This window comes from Theobroma cacao, chromosome 2 (assembly GCF_053813885.1).
Source record: "Theobroma cacao isolate CCN51 chromosome 2, ASM5381388v1, whole genome shotgun sequence".
In the NCBI taxonomy this organism is placed as follows: Eukaryota; Viridiplantae; Streptophyta; class Magnoliopsida; order Malvales; family Malvaceae; genus Theobroma; species Theobroma cacao.
The window spans coordinates 7,492,007-7,509,548 of NC_142640.1; the positions used below are offsets into that span (position 1 = coordinate 7,492,007).

Genomic DNA, 17,542 nt, shown 5'->3' on the forward strand with positions numbered 1-17,542 from the left:
AACATTTTTTGAATTGAACATATTAAATTGACTTTGTATGATAATTACCTTTGTATGATATTTATTTTGTAACAAGTGAAAAATATTATACTTCGGGTAATCTGAATATATATTTTGTTTTGGATTTCATGTCTTTTTGTGATTGAGCAAAATAACAAGTTACAAGTAAAAAATTATAAATCTCGTCCATTCTCTGAAGTGAATGTGATATCATTTAATAATTATAGTTGTAAAGGCGGAAGAGGTTGTCATAATTATTGCAATCGTGGTGGTTACATTAATCATTATTCTAATAATAAGAATATATTTAATTACCAGAAGTGGATGAATAATGAAGAGATATATAAAAAAAAAAGACAAAAGTGGACAAGATAAAAAGAATATAGAAAATGTTTGTTATATGTCATTAGTCACATACTTGTTGTACGTCAAAACATCTTGTTGAATTTTATCAAGCATCATTGAAATATAGAGAAAAAAATATCGAAACAAATTTTGTTCAAGATGATAGCCAAGTTGATATAATATATTTGAACTTTTTCAAGCATCGTTAAAAGATAAAAGAAAATATCGAAACAAATTTTGTTAAAGATGATAGCCAGATTTATATAACACATTTGGATGTTAATTTTTTTGCCCACTTTGAAGGACAAATTGATCATATGATTGGTGATAAAAATCTAAGAATGAAATTTCTTAAATAGTTTGTTGATGTGTTCTGGTATAAGTTTATTAGAAAGATTTTTTTATGTGTTTTAATAATAAATTTTGTATTAAATGTTCTCTTATGTCAACTTGTAAGTTTCTTACTATATATCTCATTTTATTGAAGAAATATAAATATTCATCTAATTGGATCAAAGATTAATAATAAAAATATATATTTAATAGATAGTATTACAACGCACATTATATTTAAAGACAAAAAATATTATTCTCACTTAACAATGGAAGAAATTAATTTTAATATAATATCTGGTAGTACAAGATTAATTGAAAGCTCCAGAAGAGCCACTATTTAACTACTCAGAAGAACAAAGTTTATAATAAAAAATGCATTATTTTCTATTAAGTCTAGAAGAAATTTATTAAGTTTTAAAGATATTCATCTAAACGGATATCATATTGAGATAACGAATAAAAGAGGTATTGAATACCTTTATATTATATCTTCTATCTCGAGTAAAAAGTGTGTGTTGGAAAAAATACCCGCTTTATCCTTTGGAATGTACTACGCAAAAATTAAAATGATTGAAACTCTTGTTATAGCAAACTAGAAATTTACTAATAATTTTAATATTTGGCATAATTAGTTAAGCCATCCCGAATCAATAATGATGTAAAAAATTATTAAAATTTCATTTGATTATCCATTGAAAACCCAAATGATTTTTCAATATAATGAATTCTCATGTGTTATTTGCTCTCAAGGTAAATTAATTATAAGACCATCACCAACTAAAATTGAGACTAAATCGCTTACATTTTTGAAACGTATTCAGCACGATATATGTGGACCTATTCATCCACTATGCAGATCATTTCGATATTTATGGTTTTAATCATTCATTTATCAAACATTTTCAATTGATTGTAAGGCCATTGCTTATGAAAATTAAATTCCTCAATTATGCCTAGGAGGCATGCTATTTTGCATGTAGTAGCACTTGTATGCATCACGCAAACAAGTTATCATAAATTCTCCCTTATACAATTGGTTTATGGTCAAAAATCAAATATTTTTCATTTAAAAATTTGTGGACGTGCTCTATATGTCCCAATTGCTCTATCACAATGCACAAAGATGGGTCATCAAAGGAGGTTAGAAATATATGTTAGATTTGAATCTTCATCTATAATTAAATATTTAGAACCCTCAACAAAAGATTTATTCATGATAATATTTGCCGATTGTCATTTTGATGAAATAATTTTTTCAACATTAGGGGAAGAAAATAAGCTGTTAGAAAAAGAAATATCTAGGAATGTATTATCATTTTCTAGTTTTCATCTTCGCACAAATCAGGTGAACAAGAAGTTTAAAAGATAATTAATTTTCAAAATATAACAAATTAGTTGCTAGATGTATTTACTGATTTAAAATGAATGACCAAATCTTATATACTAGCTGCAAATGCTATAATTAGAATCGATGTCTCAGTAGGATAATTTGCTATTGTTAACGAGTCTAAGGCACGCCAGAAGCATGAGAGATCAATTGATTCCAAAGATAAAAATTTTTGAAAAGGGAAAGGAGAAAATATTCAAGATGGTGAAAAAGAGAAAATAAAAACTCTAAAAGAGACCCCTGACATAACTTCAGAAGAAATTCAGGTACCTGAAATCAATGAAAATGAAAAGATCTTTATAAGTTATGTCATGACAGGGAAAAGATAGAACTAGAATGATTTACATGTCGACAATATTTTTGCATATAATGTAACGCTCAATATTATGATAAAAAATGAGGATCTTAAACCTACATCTATTGAAGAATGAAAACATATAAATGATTGGCTAATGTGGAAAGATGCAATCAAAGTAGAATTGAATTCACTTGCAAACATGAAATTTTTGAATGTGTAGTCCATACTCAAATGTAAAACCAGTGGGATATTAATAGGCATTTGCGTGAAAATGAAATCAGAAAAATGAGATTCTGAGATATAAAGTACTGTTTGTCATATAAGATTTTACCCAAAAGCTTGGTTTTATCCAACAACCTAGTATTGATTGTGAAGAGACATATTCTTTTGTAGGTGCTGATGGATGTAGTTACAGCTTATTTATATTGCTTACTTGATTTTGATATCTATATGAAAATCTTTGAAGGATTTAAGTTACCTGAAACATGTACATAATTCTCGAAAAATTTATTCGATCAAATTAAACAAATATGTATATGAATTAAAACAATGCAGACGCGGTGATATAATCGCCTTAGTGAAAATTTATTAAAAGAATGTTATACAAATAATCTTTTATGCCTATGTGTTTTATAGAAAGATTTGGATTTGAATTTGTCATAATTGTTAATTATGTTGATAACCTAAACATTATTTATTGGAACTCCTGAAGAGTTATTAAAAACCATGAATTACTTAAAAAAAATTGAGATTAAAGATCTTGGAAAAACAAAGTTTTGTTTAAGATCTTTAGATTGTACACTTGACAAATAAATTTTTGTCCATCCATCAAATTATATAGCAAAAGTGCTAAAATGATTTTATATAGACAAAACACATCTATTGAGTTTACCAATGGTTGTAAAGTTACTAAATGTGAAAAAAGATCCTTTCCAACCTCATGAGAATGATGAAGAACTTTTTGGTCTTGAAGTACCATATCTTAGTGCAATTGAAGTACTAATGTATCTTGCTAGCAATACACGATCTGATATATCATTTCCTGTAAATTTATTAGCAAGATATAGTTCTTCTCCAATTTGAAGACATTGAAATAGAATTAAACATATATTTCGATATTTCTGAAGAACAATGGATAAGGACTTAAAATTAAATTTAATTGATAATGCAAATGCAGAATATTAATTTGATCCACACAAGACTTGATCCCGAACAGGTTACTTATTTACATGTGGAGGTACGATTATTTTATAGTATTCTGTAAAACAAACTATAGTTACTACTTCTTCAAATCATGAGAAATTTTAGTAATTCATGAGTCAAGTCGTGAATATGTCTAATTAATATTTGTAACTCAACCTATTTGAAAAACCTGTGGCTTGTTAACCTAGAAGGAAATTCAACAATATAGTTAAAGGAAACATACATTAAAGGTGATAGAACAAAACATATTTAATCAAAATTCTTCTTTACTCATGATCTCCAAGAAAAAGATGATATTAGTGTTTAACAAATTCGTTCAAGTGACAATTTAGTAGATTTATTCACCAAAGCCTTTACTACTGCAACATTTGAAAAATTGGTATAAAAGATTGAAATGTATTGTTTTAAAGATCTTAAATAATGCAGTCATTAGAGGGAGTAAAATTCGTACTGTACTCTTTTTCTTCATTAAAGTTTTTCTCACTATGTTTTTCTTGATAAAATTTTTAATGAGGTAGTATTTCAAAAGCATATTCTTGAAAATAATTATGTTCTTTTATTACTTCACTCAGATTTTTTTCTATGATATTTTTTCCTAATTAGAGTTTTAATGAGGAATATCCTTAATAGAATTGATATTTAAAGGAAGTGTTTTGAATATATGTGTGAATATCTATTTTGTTATGTATATCTAGATTTGAATGTAGATAAGATTGGATCAAGATTAAGATTTAATCCATTCATCTAATGTCTTAGTATTATATTTATTTGGTAAATTTTATCTAAATAAGGAGTTATTAGTCTATAAATAAACTACTTATTTCTTTTGTAAATACATACTTCAATGAGATATTCTTCCTCTCTCTAAATAATTTTTTTATAATTATTCTCTTTTTTTTTTATAATTGTTCTTTCAATTTATATTTCATAACACATTCAATATTTTTTTTTTGAAAATTAGGATATAACCTTTTGGGTTTTATCAGTTTAAGAAAAATCAACAAACAAAATAATATTTGATTTCTTTAATTTTATTAACGGTAATTTACTAGTTTTTATTATCAATGTTTCTCAACGAATAAAATCTAAAAGAGTGCATCTTAATTCAAACGAAATAATAATTTGAATCTTGAAATGAAAAACTTTGGTAAAAATTAAATCCTAAATAGGCATTTAACCGCAATAATATAATCTAAGTTGACATTTAATGATTTTTATTTTATTATAATTACATAAAGCTCTTTATTATATAATGGCACGTGATGATTTCCTTCTTATTCTTTTTTAGCTTTTAATAAGAATAATTGCAAATTTTGTGATTTAACACCTTCTTGGAAATGAAAGATATAAGAATCGAATATAGAGGGAGGCTTGGTGACATGCTTGTAAATGAAATGAAACAAACCCATCACGAGACATGTTTCTGCGGCTCAATAATTACAAAAAATCAATTGATTTTCATAAAGAGAAAACAAATTTTTATCTCCTAAAACTTAATTCATACATGAATGAGCTTCTTATTTGTTATTTGCAAGTCAAAATTTCCAAACTCAACATGTTCATACAAATCACGAAGAACAGGAATGGATGAAATGAAAAACATAAAGATAAAACTCTAGTAATTTATTGGAGAAATTTGGAGAGATTGCTACTGCTGCTACAAAAGAGATATGGAAGAAAACCCCGATAGATTCAACGTGGAATGTCACATACTGCAACAAAAATTTCAAAGCTTGATTCTGGTTTGCATGATTGGAATCTCTTGTCGATCTTGCACTCATTTTTTTTCCTGATTAAAAACGATAGATCTTGAGTATTTTGAGGATCCATTCAAAATCTTACCAACCTCTCCCATTACCAACTACTACTACTGACGAGGCATTTGTGGAGAAAGACTCGTCTGTTAACGATTGATCCACAGATAATTCATCTTCATCATCTGATGCAACATATTTTATGTTATCTATCTCTCTTACAAGTTCTGTCATTTCAGGCCGTTTCTCCGGGGTCTTATCACAGCAACGAATAGCAACCTGCAGCAGCTTCAGCATTCCAGGAGCAGCACTTCTCTGCACAGATATCTCCATATCAAATATCTCAGCTGTCCATTCTTCTCTAACAGCTCGGTGAACCCAGCTACAAAGATCCACCCCATTGATGCCTGGAGGAGCTGAGTGAACTGATAGTCTTCCTGTTAATAGTTCCAGCAGAAGGCAGCCGTAACTCCAGACGTCAGACTTCCTTGAAACCCTTTTCGAGTTCTGGTATTCGGGAGACTTGTATGAGACCATACGTTGAGATGCGATGGGAAGGGCTATGAGGGAAGTGAGACCGTAATCGGAAACAAGAACCGTGTCATTCTCGTCAAGGAGAATGTTTGACAATTTCAGGTTGCCGTGGGGAACAGGGCATAGGGAGGAGCTAGGATTGAGGTGAAGATATTCCAGGGCTTGTGCCACTCCTCGAGCAACAGATAATCTAGAGCTCCATCTGAAAGGAATCCGCTCTCTGGTACCTCTCCCTCCTGCATTATCCATCAATTTCAAATATCATTATTTAAAGAGGCCAGAGAGGGAAATATATTCCTTGATCCCATATGATAATTCATGTTTTTCTCAGAACTTGAAGAAATATCATTATTTAAAGAGAAGATATTTAATAGTACAACTATAACCATAAAAATTTGTAATTGGTAATCTCACCATGAAGGCGGTTGAAAAGGTTTCCATTCTTGGCATATCTGTAGACGAACAACTTCTCATCTTTGGAATAGTAGTAAGCAAGTAACGGAAGCAAATTTGGATGCTTTTGATCTGCAATTATTTGTAGCAGCTCCGTGAATTCCTCATTGCTCAGTGGTTTCAAATCCCTCAGTCGTTTTACAACAACACCTGGCCTGCCTTCCAGCGTAGCTTTATAACTATTGCCAAAAAGCCCTTTACCTAAGCCTTCTGCAGAAGCTCTCAGCAGATCGTTTAGGTTAAAGCCTGCGTCATCCCCCATGAATATGAGATTCCCCTTCGCTTCCTCTGCAATGACTCTCTGCTCCTCTGCTTGAATATTGCTCTCATCTTTACTTTCCTTGTAATAACTGGCCCCGGCCTCCAACTCTAAATCCTCGTCATCTTTTTCTTCAAGGCGGTTTCTTTGCATCAGTTTCTTAAGCTTCCTCGATTTCTTACAGTAAAGAATAAGGAGCAAAATCACAGTAGCTAGACCAATAATATCGAAAACAATAAATATAGTTGCAACAGATCTCTTTCTGGATTCTCCTGCTGTATCATTTGCGGTATAATAGCAGGTATCAGGATTTGATGAATCACACATGCCAAGGCTATTGTTAGAGTAGGAAGCGGTGCTCAAGGATTTGAGGGTGTGAGTTCCTGGAATTGGACCGCTGAGATTATTATTGGAGACATTGAACGCTATTAAACTGGCTTGGTCGAATTCTGGGATCGAACCTGTCAAACGGTTATCTTGAAGCTGCAAGGACTCCAAGAAATTAAGAGCAAGCAGTGAACGTGGGATTGGCCCGTTAAACATGTTTTTTGACAGATCAATATCCTTCAACTTCTGATTGGAAGAGAAATCCATTATATTCCCCGACATTGAATTGTTCTTGAAGCTGAGGGTAATCAATTCAGAAAGCACAACAAATGCATCAGCACTTACTTTCCCAGATAAGCCCCCACCTTCCAATAATATTGCAGTGACACGGCCATTGATGCACTGAATGCCATACCAGAATGAGGTATTTTCATAGCACTGAAGCCCATTCCAGTTATCATTTAGGAATGGATCATTAAACACATGCTTGAGAGCATATAGAGCATCCCTTTCCTGTTCATATTGAGCAATAGAACTGCTATACAATGAAAAAAGAATCATAACAAGAAGATTTTTGGGAAACAGAAGCGACCCCATAACTCAGTATCAAGTGAAAATTGTGTTTGTTTTTGCAGTAATGACTCCCAACAGGCAGAAAATTAATGTCTCTGGTTGCTTGATAAAATAAAAAAATATTCTCATGCAATGCCATTACAGCCATCAATGATCTTTTTTGAAGGTAAAAACAAGGACAAACTCTGAGCTGTTTCCTTTTGGATTTTATTGCTGAGAATCCAAAATCCAAAGTGGGCTGGCTTGCATTGTTTTTGGGGATCTCCAGCTACAATGAACCTGAAGAGGACGTTACCTCTTATGATTCTACATACTTGGGAAATTTAATTTATTTCAGGATGTGTGGATGATACATTTGAATGCGCATATTAGTAAACATTAAACACGATGGACGGTTTTGGTTGAAGAGAAGGATAGGATACTTAAATATTGAAATATTTGGAAAACTGTGCTTTAGTCAGAATTAACAGGGTGATACTCGGATCAGGAAAACTCTGGGCACTCCACAAATTCACTATATCAGGATTGCTAAATGGGAATGCTTAAAATGGTAGGATAAACACATGAAAAAATAGATGAATTCTATGTACTTTTATACTTCAAAATTGGAGGTATTTCCTAACTTCACTTGAAGCTGAATTAACCCAAGAACTAGGGGAACAAGGTCTACATATATCCTAAATTTGACTTTAACATCCCTCAAGATCAATATCCCCAAATGGGTGTAATTACCTTATTTCCACCACCAGGTTTCGGATTTTCCAAGAGAACCAACAGGTTTCTTGTGGATATTCTATGTTTAATTTTCTTATAAGCCTTTCCCAAGCTACCTACAATGCTGTTCTTGTTGCTTCCAGCTCATAACAGGTACATTTACCTGAAAATAAAATACATTACCTCCCTCCCCGATAAGTTTCTTTTTTCTTTTTTTTTATTGTGCTTTATTGATCTGAAGAAATTGAAATAAATTAACAAGGTTGAAAGCATAACCAAATGCTTATAAACAGGACCACTATTATCGCAAGAGTAAACAAAATTTTGATAAGGAGGGTAATATCTCTTGTCCCTTTGAATAAAATAATAAATTTTCATTTCATATCAAAAGAAGTTTGAAGGTTATATCCGGTTTCAACAAAAATCCAATCTTAAGCTTAAGAGTACTAAATGACTGATTTTGCTATTTAGAACTGTACACTGCAGAGTAATTAGCTCCTTTTATTTCTTCTATTCTTTTCAAACTTATAATTTTGATGATTATTATCATCAAAACATGAACTCCTGACAGCTTCTCAAACATAATTTTTTTTTTGAAAGTTGGAATAATTCATTAAAGGGAGTAACCAATGGTTAAACTCCAATCAAAAGTACAAAAGAGCTTCAATTTTAAGACCTATGCGCAGTCCCAGTGATGGCATAACCCTCAAAATTACATAATTGGGCAAAGCTAAGGCCACTAACATAGATTTTCCTAAGCAATAAACTCACAATTCCCGCTCCTTAAATGTTGACTTTAATCTCAACCTTTCAATCAGAGCACATCAGCGCCAGGCAACCCCTTTCACCACCTCTCCCTACCTCAGGAACCAATGGAGCACCAGAAACATCCGTCATAGACTATCTTCAACAACAATCAGGCAAGAAAGATTTCATGCAAACAGGCCAACACTACAACAAGCAAAAGAAGCATCCAGTCACACAAAGATGCACCTAAACCATCACAAAAAGAACCACAAAAAATCGCTCATCATTTACTCACTCCTGCCCCCACCTCACTTCTCCTACTTGGAGTGTCCTCCCAGACGTTCACCAGGTCCACCTCTCTGCCTATTCCTGTTTTAGCCAAATTATCAGCTTGTTGATTAGCCTCCCTTAGAATATGCTTAATCTACCACCTTCTCACTCGATTCTTTAGCATTTCGATGTGACGTGTCCATCTCCTTAATCTCCATGGAACAGGTTCTGGTGTCTGGACCCATTTAACTACGTTCCGAGAATCATTCTCAAACATAATTAAGATGAATATTCATTCATATATCCTCACAATGTTTATGGTACTCTTATATTTGTTGAATCTCGTGGTTTAATATTGGCTAAGAGGGAAATCTTGTCTTTGGGTTTCTTACTTTGCAACGTTGCAACTAGATGTGAAGGGTACCTATCATCACACAATGTGTATTGAATTCACTTTAATACATTTAAAAAAGGACAAATTTTATAAATGTTGAGCTAGCGCGTCGTTTCCAAAAACCATGCATGTGATGAAACAGTATCTTGACCATTTCAATTAGAAAATTATTTAAACCATAGAATTAATTAGATTCGAATGGTAAAATATAGGAACATGTAAGATCGAGCAAGACAATTCGACTTTGCCAATTTCATTTTTTGTCAGGCATGTGAGCAGTATTACTTTACCAGCTTGCGCTAAAAAACTATGTAAGAATTAATACAATTGTGTTCTCGACTCCACCAATGTGCAAGGTTATAATTAGTTTATTGCAGAACATATTTTGCGTATTTCACCATCAGTTCCTGTTTTCACTCCAATGTTGCTCATCTTTACCATTGACCGGCCAAATTCTATGTTGAAATTCAACGATCGCAAGCCTCTAACACCCAAGTAGCTTTGAGCAATGGATCTGGTAGAAGCATCAGTCCACAACATTTGATCAGACTCTAGTATTCCTCGGCCATTCCTCAAATTCTCAAAGAAAGATACATCAAATGAATCAACACTATCCGTGTCTAATGCAACACGTCCCGTATCGTCACTACTTGGAGGACAGAGTGTTTGTAGTTGAGAGACAAATTCAGGGTTGATTGATGGGTCAGCGCCATTGCCGACTGCAGTGAAGTTAAATAATCTGTAACTGAAAAATTGGCAAGCTGTAGTTCCTATGGTATGTGCCCCTATTAACAGAAAAGCAATTCAAGGCATTTTAAATATTAGATGTAGTCTGTACAGAGCAAAAAGGGCAGGCCTATGTTCCATGTATTTGGCTATTCAAGTCACTCCATAACTAGAAAAATGAGAAAAGAATGCTTACCGACTAGGGTGACAAGATCCCGGGTGTTTAGACCGAATGCAGCGAACTTTTTCTTTTGTTCTTCTATTGACTCCGAGAAGCCAGGCAAGGTGTCAGTATCAGATGCCAAGGAAACCATTCCATCTCTGCGTCCCGTAGGCACCTCCCACTTTGGTCCATTTGCCTGCATGAAATGTCAGGAAGAATGCTTCAGAGGCTTGAAGAACAACGAAAGATTTGTTCTAGTGATTAATTGCTAGTAAGTTGAGCTTGTTGATTACCAGAACAACAGCATCACGGGCAGCAAGGGCAAGAATATCAGCGCATGAGACAACTCCAGGACACGTGGCTTCAAGTTGTGCCTTGGCATCATCAATAACTTTATATCCTCTCACTCCAAGGTTTGGAGGAGCTTTTTTCTCGGAGTCAGGGCCATCAATGAGAATAGAAGCATCGCAACCATGGACAAAGCAGTCATGGAAATGCATCCTCAGTAAGGCAGGACCAACTGAAGGATCAGACTGAAAGTGGGATTGAACTGCAGAACTAACTATGGATTCAGCCAACGGACATGAGCTTGCATAGAACCCAACACGCGTGCCTTGGCCTTTTACCAATGTGGCAACCATATTAAACAAAACAAACACTAAAAAGAACTTCTGCTTGGAGTAAATGCCCTCCATCCCTGCGAAGTAACAAAGACAAAGAAAAGAGAATGCAGCTAAGAAATTGTGTTTACTGCTTTGGCTAGCTTGTGATCTTGAGGTTGGCCAATCTGACGCATTTATAGGGTCAGAAAATGAAAAGCTGAGAAAAAGTAAGCAAAGCCTGCTACAGGGGAACCACCATTATTGAAAGCCAGAAGAATTCCAAGTTATATTTTACGATGAGATGGTTTTAGCCTTTTGAGTCTGCTGGGGTCCTTTGCCTTTAAAGAACCAACGGAAATGCCCAGTCCTGGTTTTGTGCCACCGTTAGTCTCAAATTTATGCCACATCATTAATAATTGATTGAATTCCCTTAGTTAATTGAAAAACTAAAATTTCATAAAAAAAAAAAGATTTAGATAAAGTTTGAGGCTAATTTCGTAAAAATCAAAGAAAAATTAAATTTGAAAATGAAGATCAATAGATTAATGGAATTCAATGAAAAGATCAATAATATGTAAAAGTTAATTGAAAATATGTCTAGATAAAAAAATATAATTACTAAACAATAAAAACTATCATAATTTTTAATAATAACACTTATTTAAATAAAATACCATAATTTATTTAAATTTTTTTTCAAATTTTGTACATTTGATTCATATAACAAAATCCTTCAATTTATCAGTTAGAATTTTGAATTTTATTTAATTATTTGAAAAAAAAAGAATCTTACAAATTTGACATAAAAAATCATACTTAAGTCTTATCCATTTGTCCAAAAGTGAAGAGTACAAAATTTAAAATGATTAGACAATAAAAAAATAAGACTGTTGCAACACAAAATGAATGATATTTAATTACATTTTGTTGATATTTTCGCTATTTGTTTTCTATATATTTGTGTTAGTTTTTGCTTTCTATTACGTTTTACAAAAAAAAAAATAGTAATAATACCAATCAAATGAAGCTTTAATTAATCATTCCAGAAAAAAAAATGATGGTTTGTCGCATGCATGCAAGATCTTATTCTCCTTTAAATTTCTTGACAAAATGATAAGGATAGTAAAAGTGGGTGGGTTCTTGTATGCTAAATGCTTTGGAATATAAAAAGCGAAAATAATCATGTTACAATTTTCAATGTCCAATTATATTTTATCCAATGTCTGTATAGAGTCTTGATAGATAGGTTGGGCTTCAACATCGACGCCTTTGGTGACGGACAGGCCCACCGCTAGTACATGCAGGCTCCACCCGTGCAAACCAAAACCGGCAGCATACGTGTAGAGTAGTTCAAGAGTCAAGACTTATCCACTCAAAGGCTTGACCGTTGAACAAAAGTCTATGGGAATGAGACTAATAAAGTCGATGGAGTTATTAGGGTTATGCTTATTTTTCGCTTGCAATTGCTGAATTCATTGTCCATTCCAGTACCCAATCGACTTTTCCTCACCTTTCAATCGGCTTTACCCTCTGAAATTAAGCCTTGGATGGGTGTTGAGATAACAGCTTTAGATGATATAATAAATTATATTCTTAATTAGGGTTTAATTAAATTATTTGCTTCAAAGATATGACCAACTAAGTTAGGTTGATTCAGTTTCGACTAATAAATATAGATGATAGCGTGCTCACCTTTTTTTCTCCTCCTTGGGAGAGGGGCCCCAAGGTCTTGGGAGGAGGTACGACTGCTAATGTTGCAGGTGCAATAACAATGGGTGGCGTGTGACCACCGCCAAGCTAGAAGCTGGGTTTCTACGGAGTTATTTCTTTATTTATTTTTCTACGTTGATGGATAGAGATTTTTTGATTGATGAGTTTGATTCATCCATGGCATAAGGGATAAATTTCATCTAACTTTTCTTTATGTATTTTTTTTGGAAAATGTAATCTAACTTCCCTTTAACGAGCAATTAGTGCGCCTTGGAAGTCGGTAGCAACATCAAACAGATATTGGCCCACTTTTTAGTTAAGGATTGCTCATTGGTTCATGATTTTAAATCACTGTGAAGTAGCGAGTAGGTAGGGGGTGATGTGCGGTCCGGAGAAATTCAAGGGACAGCCTCATGACACCTTATAACACCTTTCAAGAGACCTGACTCATAACACCTTTAGGGGCGCTTGCTATGGTGCAAGTAGGTAACATTCCTTGTATTTTAATTGGCTTTGATGTATTTACAGTGTTTGGTTTATTAAAAAGATATAAGAAAGTTTTGTAATTATAAAGTAATTATAGAGAGCAAAGAAAAGATCATTCCCTTCTTTCCTTCATGAAAGTAAAATTATAATTTTTCTCTTCAAATTGAACTCACCATAATTTGGTCCTCTTTCTTTTTCTTTTGTCAAAAACCATTTTTATATCAGTAACCATAGTTTGTTTTTCACCGAGCTTCAGTTTGTATAAAATAATGGCTTTACGAGCAGCATCAAGACCCACCATCAAAATAGGCGTCAAGACCCACCGCTTAAGAACTTTATCAATGTCAATCCCATCTCTATTTTTCTTTTTCTAGCTCAAAGCATTTTGTGGTGTGCTTGGAAGGAGGATATGATCTTTTTACTTTGCATGGCCATAGCTTACTGAGTTATTTTTACTTTGCAAAAGGCAAAATAAAGTAAATCAATAAAAACTCTTTGGATTTCGTTGCCTTTCTTCTTTGTTTGGTGTTTTCATTTCTTTTTTTTTTTATATTTTTATTCACCATTTTAAAAAATAATTTTATATTTTTTTAGTTTAATCAACTTTTATTAAATAAATGTAAATTTAAAAATTTATATTACAAAGAATGTAAGTATTCAATTTTATATTTTCATATATAAAGGTAATTTTTTAAATTTACACTACATTTTTAATAAAATGCTTTTTAAACTAAACACTATAATGAAATCTTTTCAGCAATCCAATACTTTGCAATCATCATTTTCTCATGTTATTGTCGTAACGTGCGGGTCCGGAAACTTGACCGTCAGACGTCGGTGAAAAATTATATATTTGTGGGAGTCGTCACCAATCTTTTCTTATCTAGGTGTGATTGGTCACCTATTAATCCAATTCTAATCGACGAAGTCCTAAATTAATTTCAGGTTCGTCGAAAGAACGAGAACTGGTTCACATTTTTAGAGATGGGTTCGGGAGTGCGGTTACGCATGGATAAGGGTTAGCACCTCCGTGGCGCCCGTTCCACGAACGGTACCATTTAATCTTAAGTTATCTTAATATAACCTTCTCTTAATTTAATCCCTACTTTATTAATTAAGTTTTTATTAAATTGACTGACTGAGTTTTTTATTTGGTTTTACGTATGCACGTGATGCAAGCGTAAAATGATGTCATAACTTGTTTATTTTAAATAATGAGGTCGGTAATTTTTTATTGAAAAATTATTTGAAGACCATCCTAACGCTTTGGTGAAGTCTCGAAATTCTCCTTACCTAGAGATATCCCCGAAAAAACTCGTCTCTACAAGCTTTTCGGGGAAATCTCATCATCGAAACTCCCGCACCATTTGCAAGATAAATGTGACATGCTATGACAGGATAAAATGATGATATCTACATACACGCGTTTATTGATTTAAGTGGTTCATAATTCACCCAACTATGTATTTAAATATTTATTACCTTGTTTATATACTTAGTATTATTTGTTATTAATTATTTATTATTATGATTTTTTTTTAGAGTTTCCTATCTAAATCTATATTCTAGAACTAGCATAGTGAATTAAGATTTCATCTTATGTATTATTTTCCTTCTTTAATCGAATAAACAATTAATTAAATTAATGGTTAACTTAATTCTAATTAATTAACTACACTAACTTAGATTTAAATGTAGATTTTTTTTTCTCAATATATATTATTATTTTAGCAACGATTATTTGAGTTAATGGGTATTAAAGTTTGGAGTTCGGATTTATCCCAACGTTTCGGTAAAAATCTGTCTCGAATTTCGTGTTCAAAAAAATCCCACTTAGAAGAGGCAACTCTTTACTTCTTTTAGGTGAGATTTTTCAAATAATCATTTCATTCATTTTTTATTTAATTATCATTGTTACTATATTTATTATTATTTTTATTTTTTTATTATTATTTTTTTTAAAAAAATAAATCTATTGTGAATTTTTTTATTTATTTACTTATTATATATATATATATATATATATTCTTCTAAACTATGCGTTTTTACCATTATTTTTTTTATTAGTACTATCATTATTATTTTTTGATTTTCTAATATTAAATATAAGCATTCATAATATATGTATACATATATGAATAACTTTCCTTACTATATTTTAAATCATGACAACCAAAAATTGCAATTAATTTAATAAAATAGACTAGTCCAAAATTAATTGGAATGAGCCCAAACCAAGGAAGATGGGTTACCTTTCTGGGCTTGGATTAGCCCAACTCTGTGGCCCGCAGGAGCCCAAGTCTACTACACCAGGCCTGCCTCTTGAGGCCCACAAGGCAGAACTCAAAACGCACCGTTTGGTGCCTGTGGAGTCGCTCAAAATGACGTCGTTTGGGCCTGGACCTTCCAACTTCTGCCACTCCACTAAAACGACACCATTTTGCTCTCTTACCTCTGAGTATAAACCTTTTTACCCTTTTCTATTCATTTTCAAATTTCTTTTTCTCTCTCTAGTCGGCCACTCTCATTGCCTTCTCTCTAAAAAACCTTCCCTCTCCCCGCCGGCGTCGGTGTACTACCCCCTTTTTCTTCTTTCTAACCGGCGGCCCAGATGTTCCTCCCTCTCTCCCTCGAAGCCTTCTTCCATTTCGATCGACGGATCTAGCACTCCCTGCCTCGGTCGGCAGTGACCCAAACGGGTTTACCCTTTCCCCTACCGGTGGTCTGCACTCCAAAGATCTAACCTTCCCTCAAAGCTCACCAATCTCCCTCACTCAAACCAAACCGAATCCCAAATCCTAGTCCCCTGCTTTCTCTCATTTTTTTGTATATCTGTTTTTTTGATTGTTGTTGTTTTTTTTTTTCTTTTTCTGCTTGTGGCTAGGTAGCTTGCTGGTAGATTTATGATTTTTTTTTTGATTTTTTGATTTCCCCCCTTTCTTTGGCTCCCCCCCTGGTTCGATTTTTAATAGCTGGGTTGTCCAAAAATTTAGACAACCCAGCAATGGGGTTCTGGCACCAAGGAGTTGGTGGCCAGAGCCCCATCATTTGGGGTGGTTAGGGGAAGGGATGGCTGGGCGTACGCCTAGCCATTCCTTCTCTTTTTTTTTTTTTGGTTATTTTATATTTTATTTTATTTTATTATAATTTAAGTTTTTTATTTATTTTTTTAGGTGTCTACAGTTATACCAAACGTTGCAAAATTATTTTCATATTAATCATATTCTTAGCAATCACATACCTAATAATCACATTCTCAACAAAATATCAAATTGACCTTATACTATTGTCTTTTAAACCTCTAATTTATAATATATAAGAAATTATCAATGTTGAAAAAAATTTTATTCAAAAAAACAAATATGTTTGTTCATTATATTTTGAATATTTTAATAAGATTTATGCATTTGTGAATAAGAATTCTAATTACATCAATGATCATTTTTATTAAAATAAGGTTTCTCTTAATTTATAATATGAAACAAATTATAGATTAAATTAAAAAATTTAAAGTATTTGAATTTTAAACTTTACACTTTAAAATATTTGTATTTATATGCAATTGTTATTTAAATATAATTAAAAATAAGTACTCACATATATGCAACGCATGTGACAACACATACTAATATATATATAAGTACGATATTCGAAATTTTTTTGATTAACTAAAATATCATATTTTCATTATATATTTTTAATTATCCTTTTAAATATTATTATTAACATTATTAAAATTAATCTAATTTATATATAAAAATTCAAATTGCATCGAATAAATTATTTTTTATTAATATATATGGTTTATTTAGTATATTAAAAAGAATTTTAATTGCATTGAATGACCTTTATTAGAAAATGTTTTATTTAATTTTAATAATATTGAATAATTTATAAATTAGTATTACAAAATTTCAATTATATAAAATTGAAACATTAATTATCTTTTAATTATAATTGTCTTTTATTTATAAATAGTAAACTTTACGTTTTAAGTATTAGTACGATTAAACAGCAAGGTCCAAGAATAAACATTTGAGGTTACTGATGATTCTTATAAACTCCTTCATACATAGACTTGATAACCAAAAGTAAAGCTATTCATGTAATGCATCTAATTATCTATAATTGAACGCATTATAGCTCCTTAAACCGTTTAGCTTAACGTGATCCTCTTGCAACTAAATTATGTGTCTTAAAATTCTTTAACTTAAAGTTGTTTTTTTTTTTTTTTGAAAAGTTGAATTTGTATTAATATCAT

General features: G+C 32.1%; 2 protein-coding genes across 3 annotated transcripts; both read right to left on the reverse strand.

The window, feature by feature from the left end:
* Positions 1–5,287: 5,287 nt before the first annotated feature.
* Positions 5,288–7,493, reverse strand: LOC18608314 (pollen receptor-like kinase 5). Its single transcript, XM_018114871.2, has 2 exons — positions 6,272–7,493; positions 5,288–6,093 (listed from the first exon to the last, which is right to left on the reverse strand). Exons 1-2 carry the CDS (start codon positions 7,491–7,493, stop codon positions 5,408–5,410), a joined length of 1,908 nt encoding a protein of 635 aa, XP_017970360.1. The 3' UTR covers positions 5,288–5,407.
* A 2,453-nt stretch (positions 7,494–9,946) lies between these two features.
* On the reverse strand, positions 9,947–11,374 carry LOC18608315 (cationic peroxidase 2-like). Of its 2 annotated transcripts, none has more exons than XM_088803682.1 (3): positions 10,777–11,374; positions 10,517–10,679; positions 9,947–10,313 (listed from the first exon to the last, which is right to left on the reverse strand). In XM_088803682.1, exons 1-3 carry the CDS (start codon positions 11,176–11,178, stop codon positions 9,958–9,960), a joined length of 921 nt encoding a protein of 306 aa, XP_088659808.1. In that variant the 5' UTR covers positions 11,179–11,374; the 3' UTR covers positions 9,947–9,957. The 2 variants fall into 2 exon arrangements, with proteins under 2 accessions (XP_088659808.1, XP_017970168.1); XM_018114679.2 differs by having other exon boundaries at positions 9,947–10,379; positions 10,777–11,372.
* Positions 11,375–17,542: the final 6,168 nt, after the last annotated feature.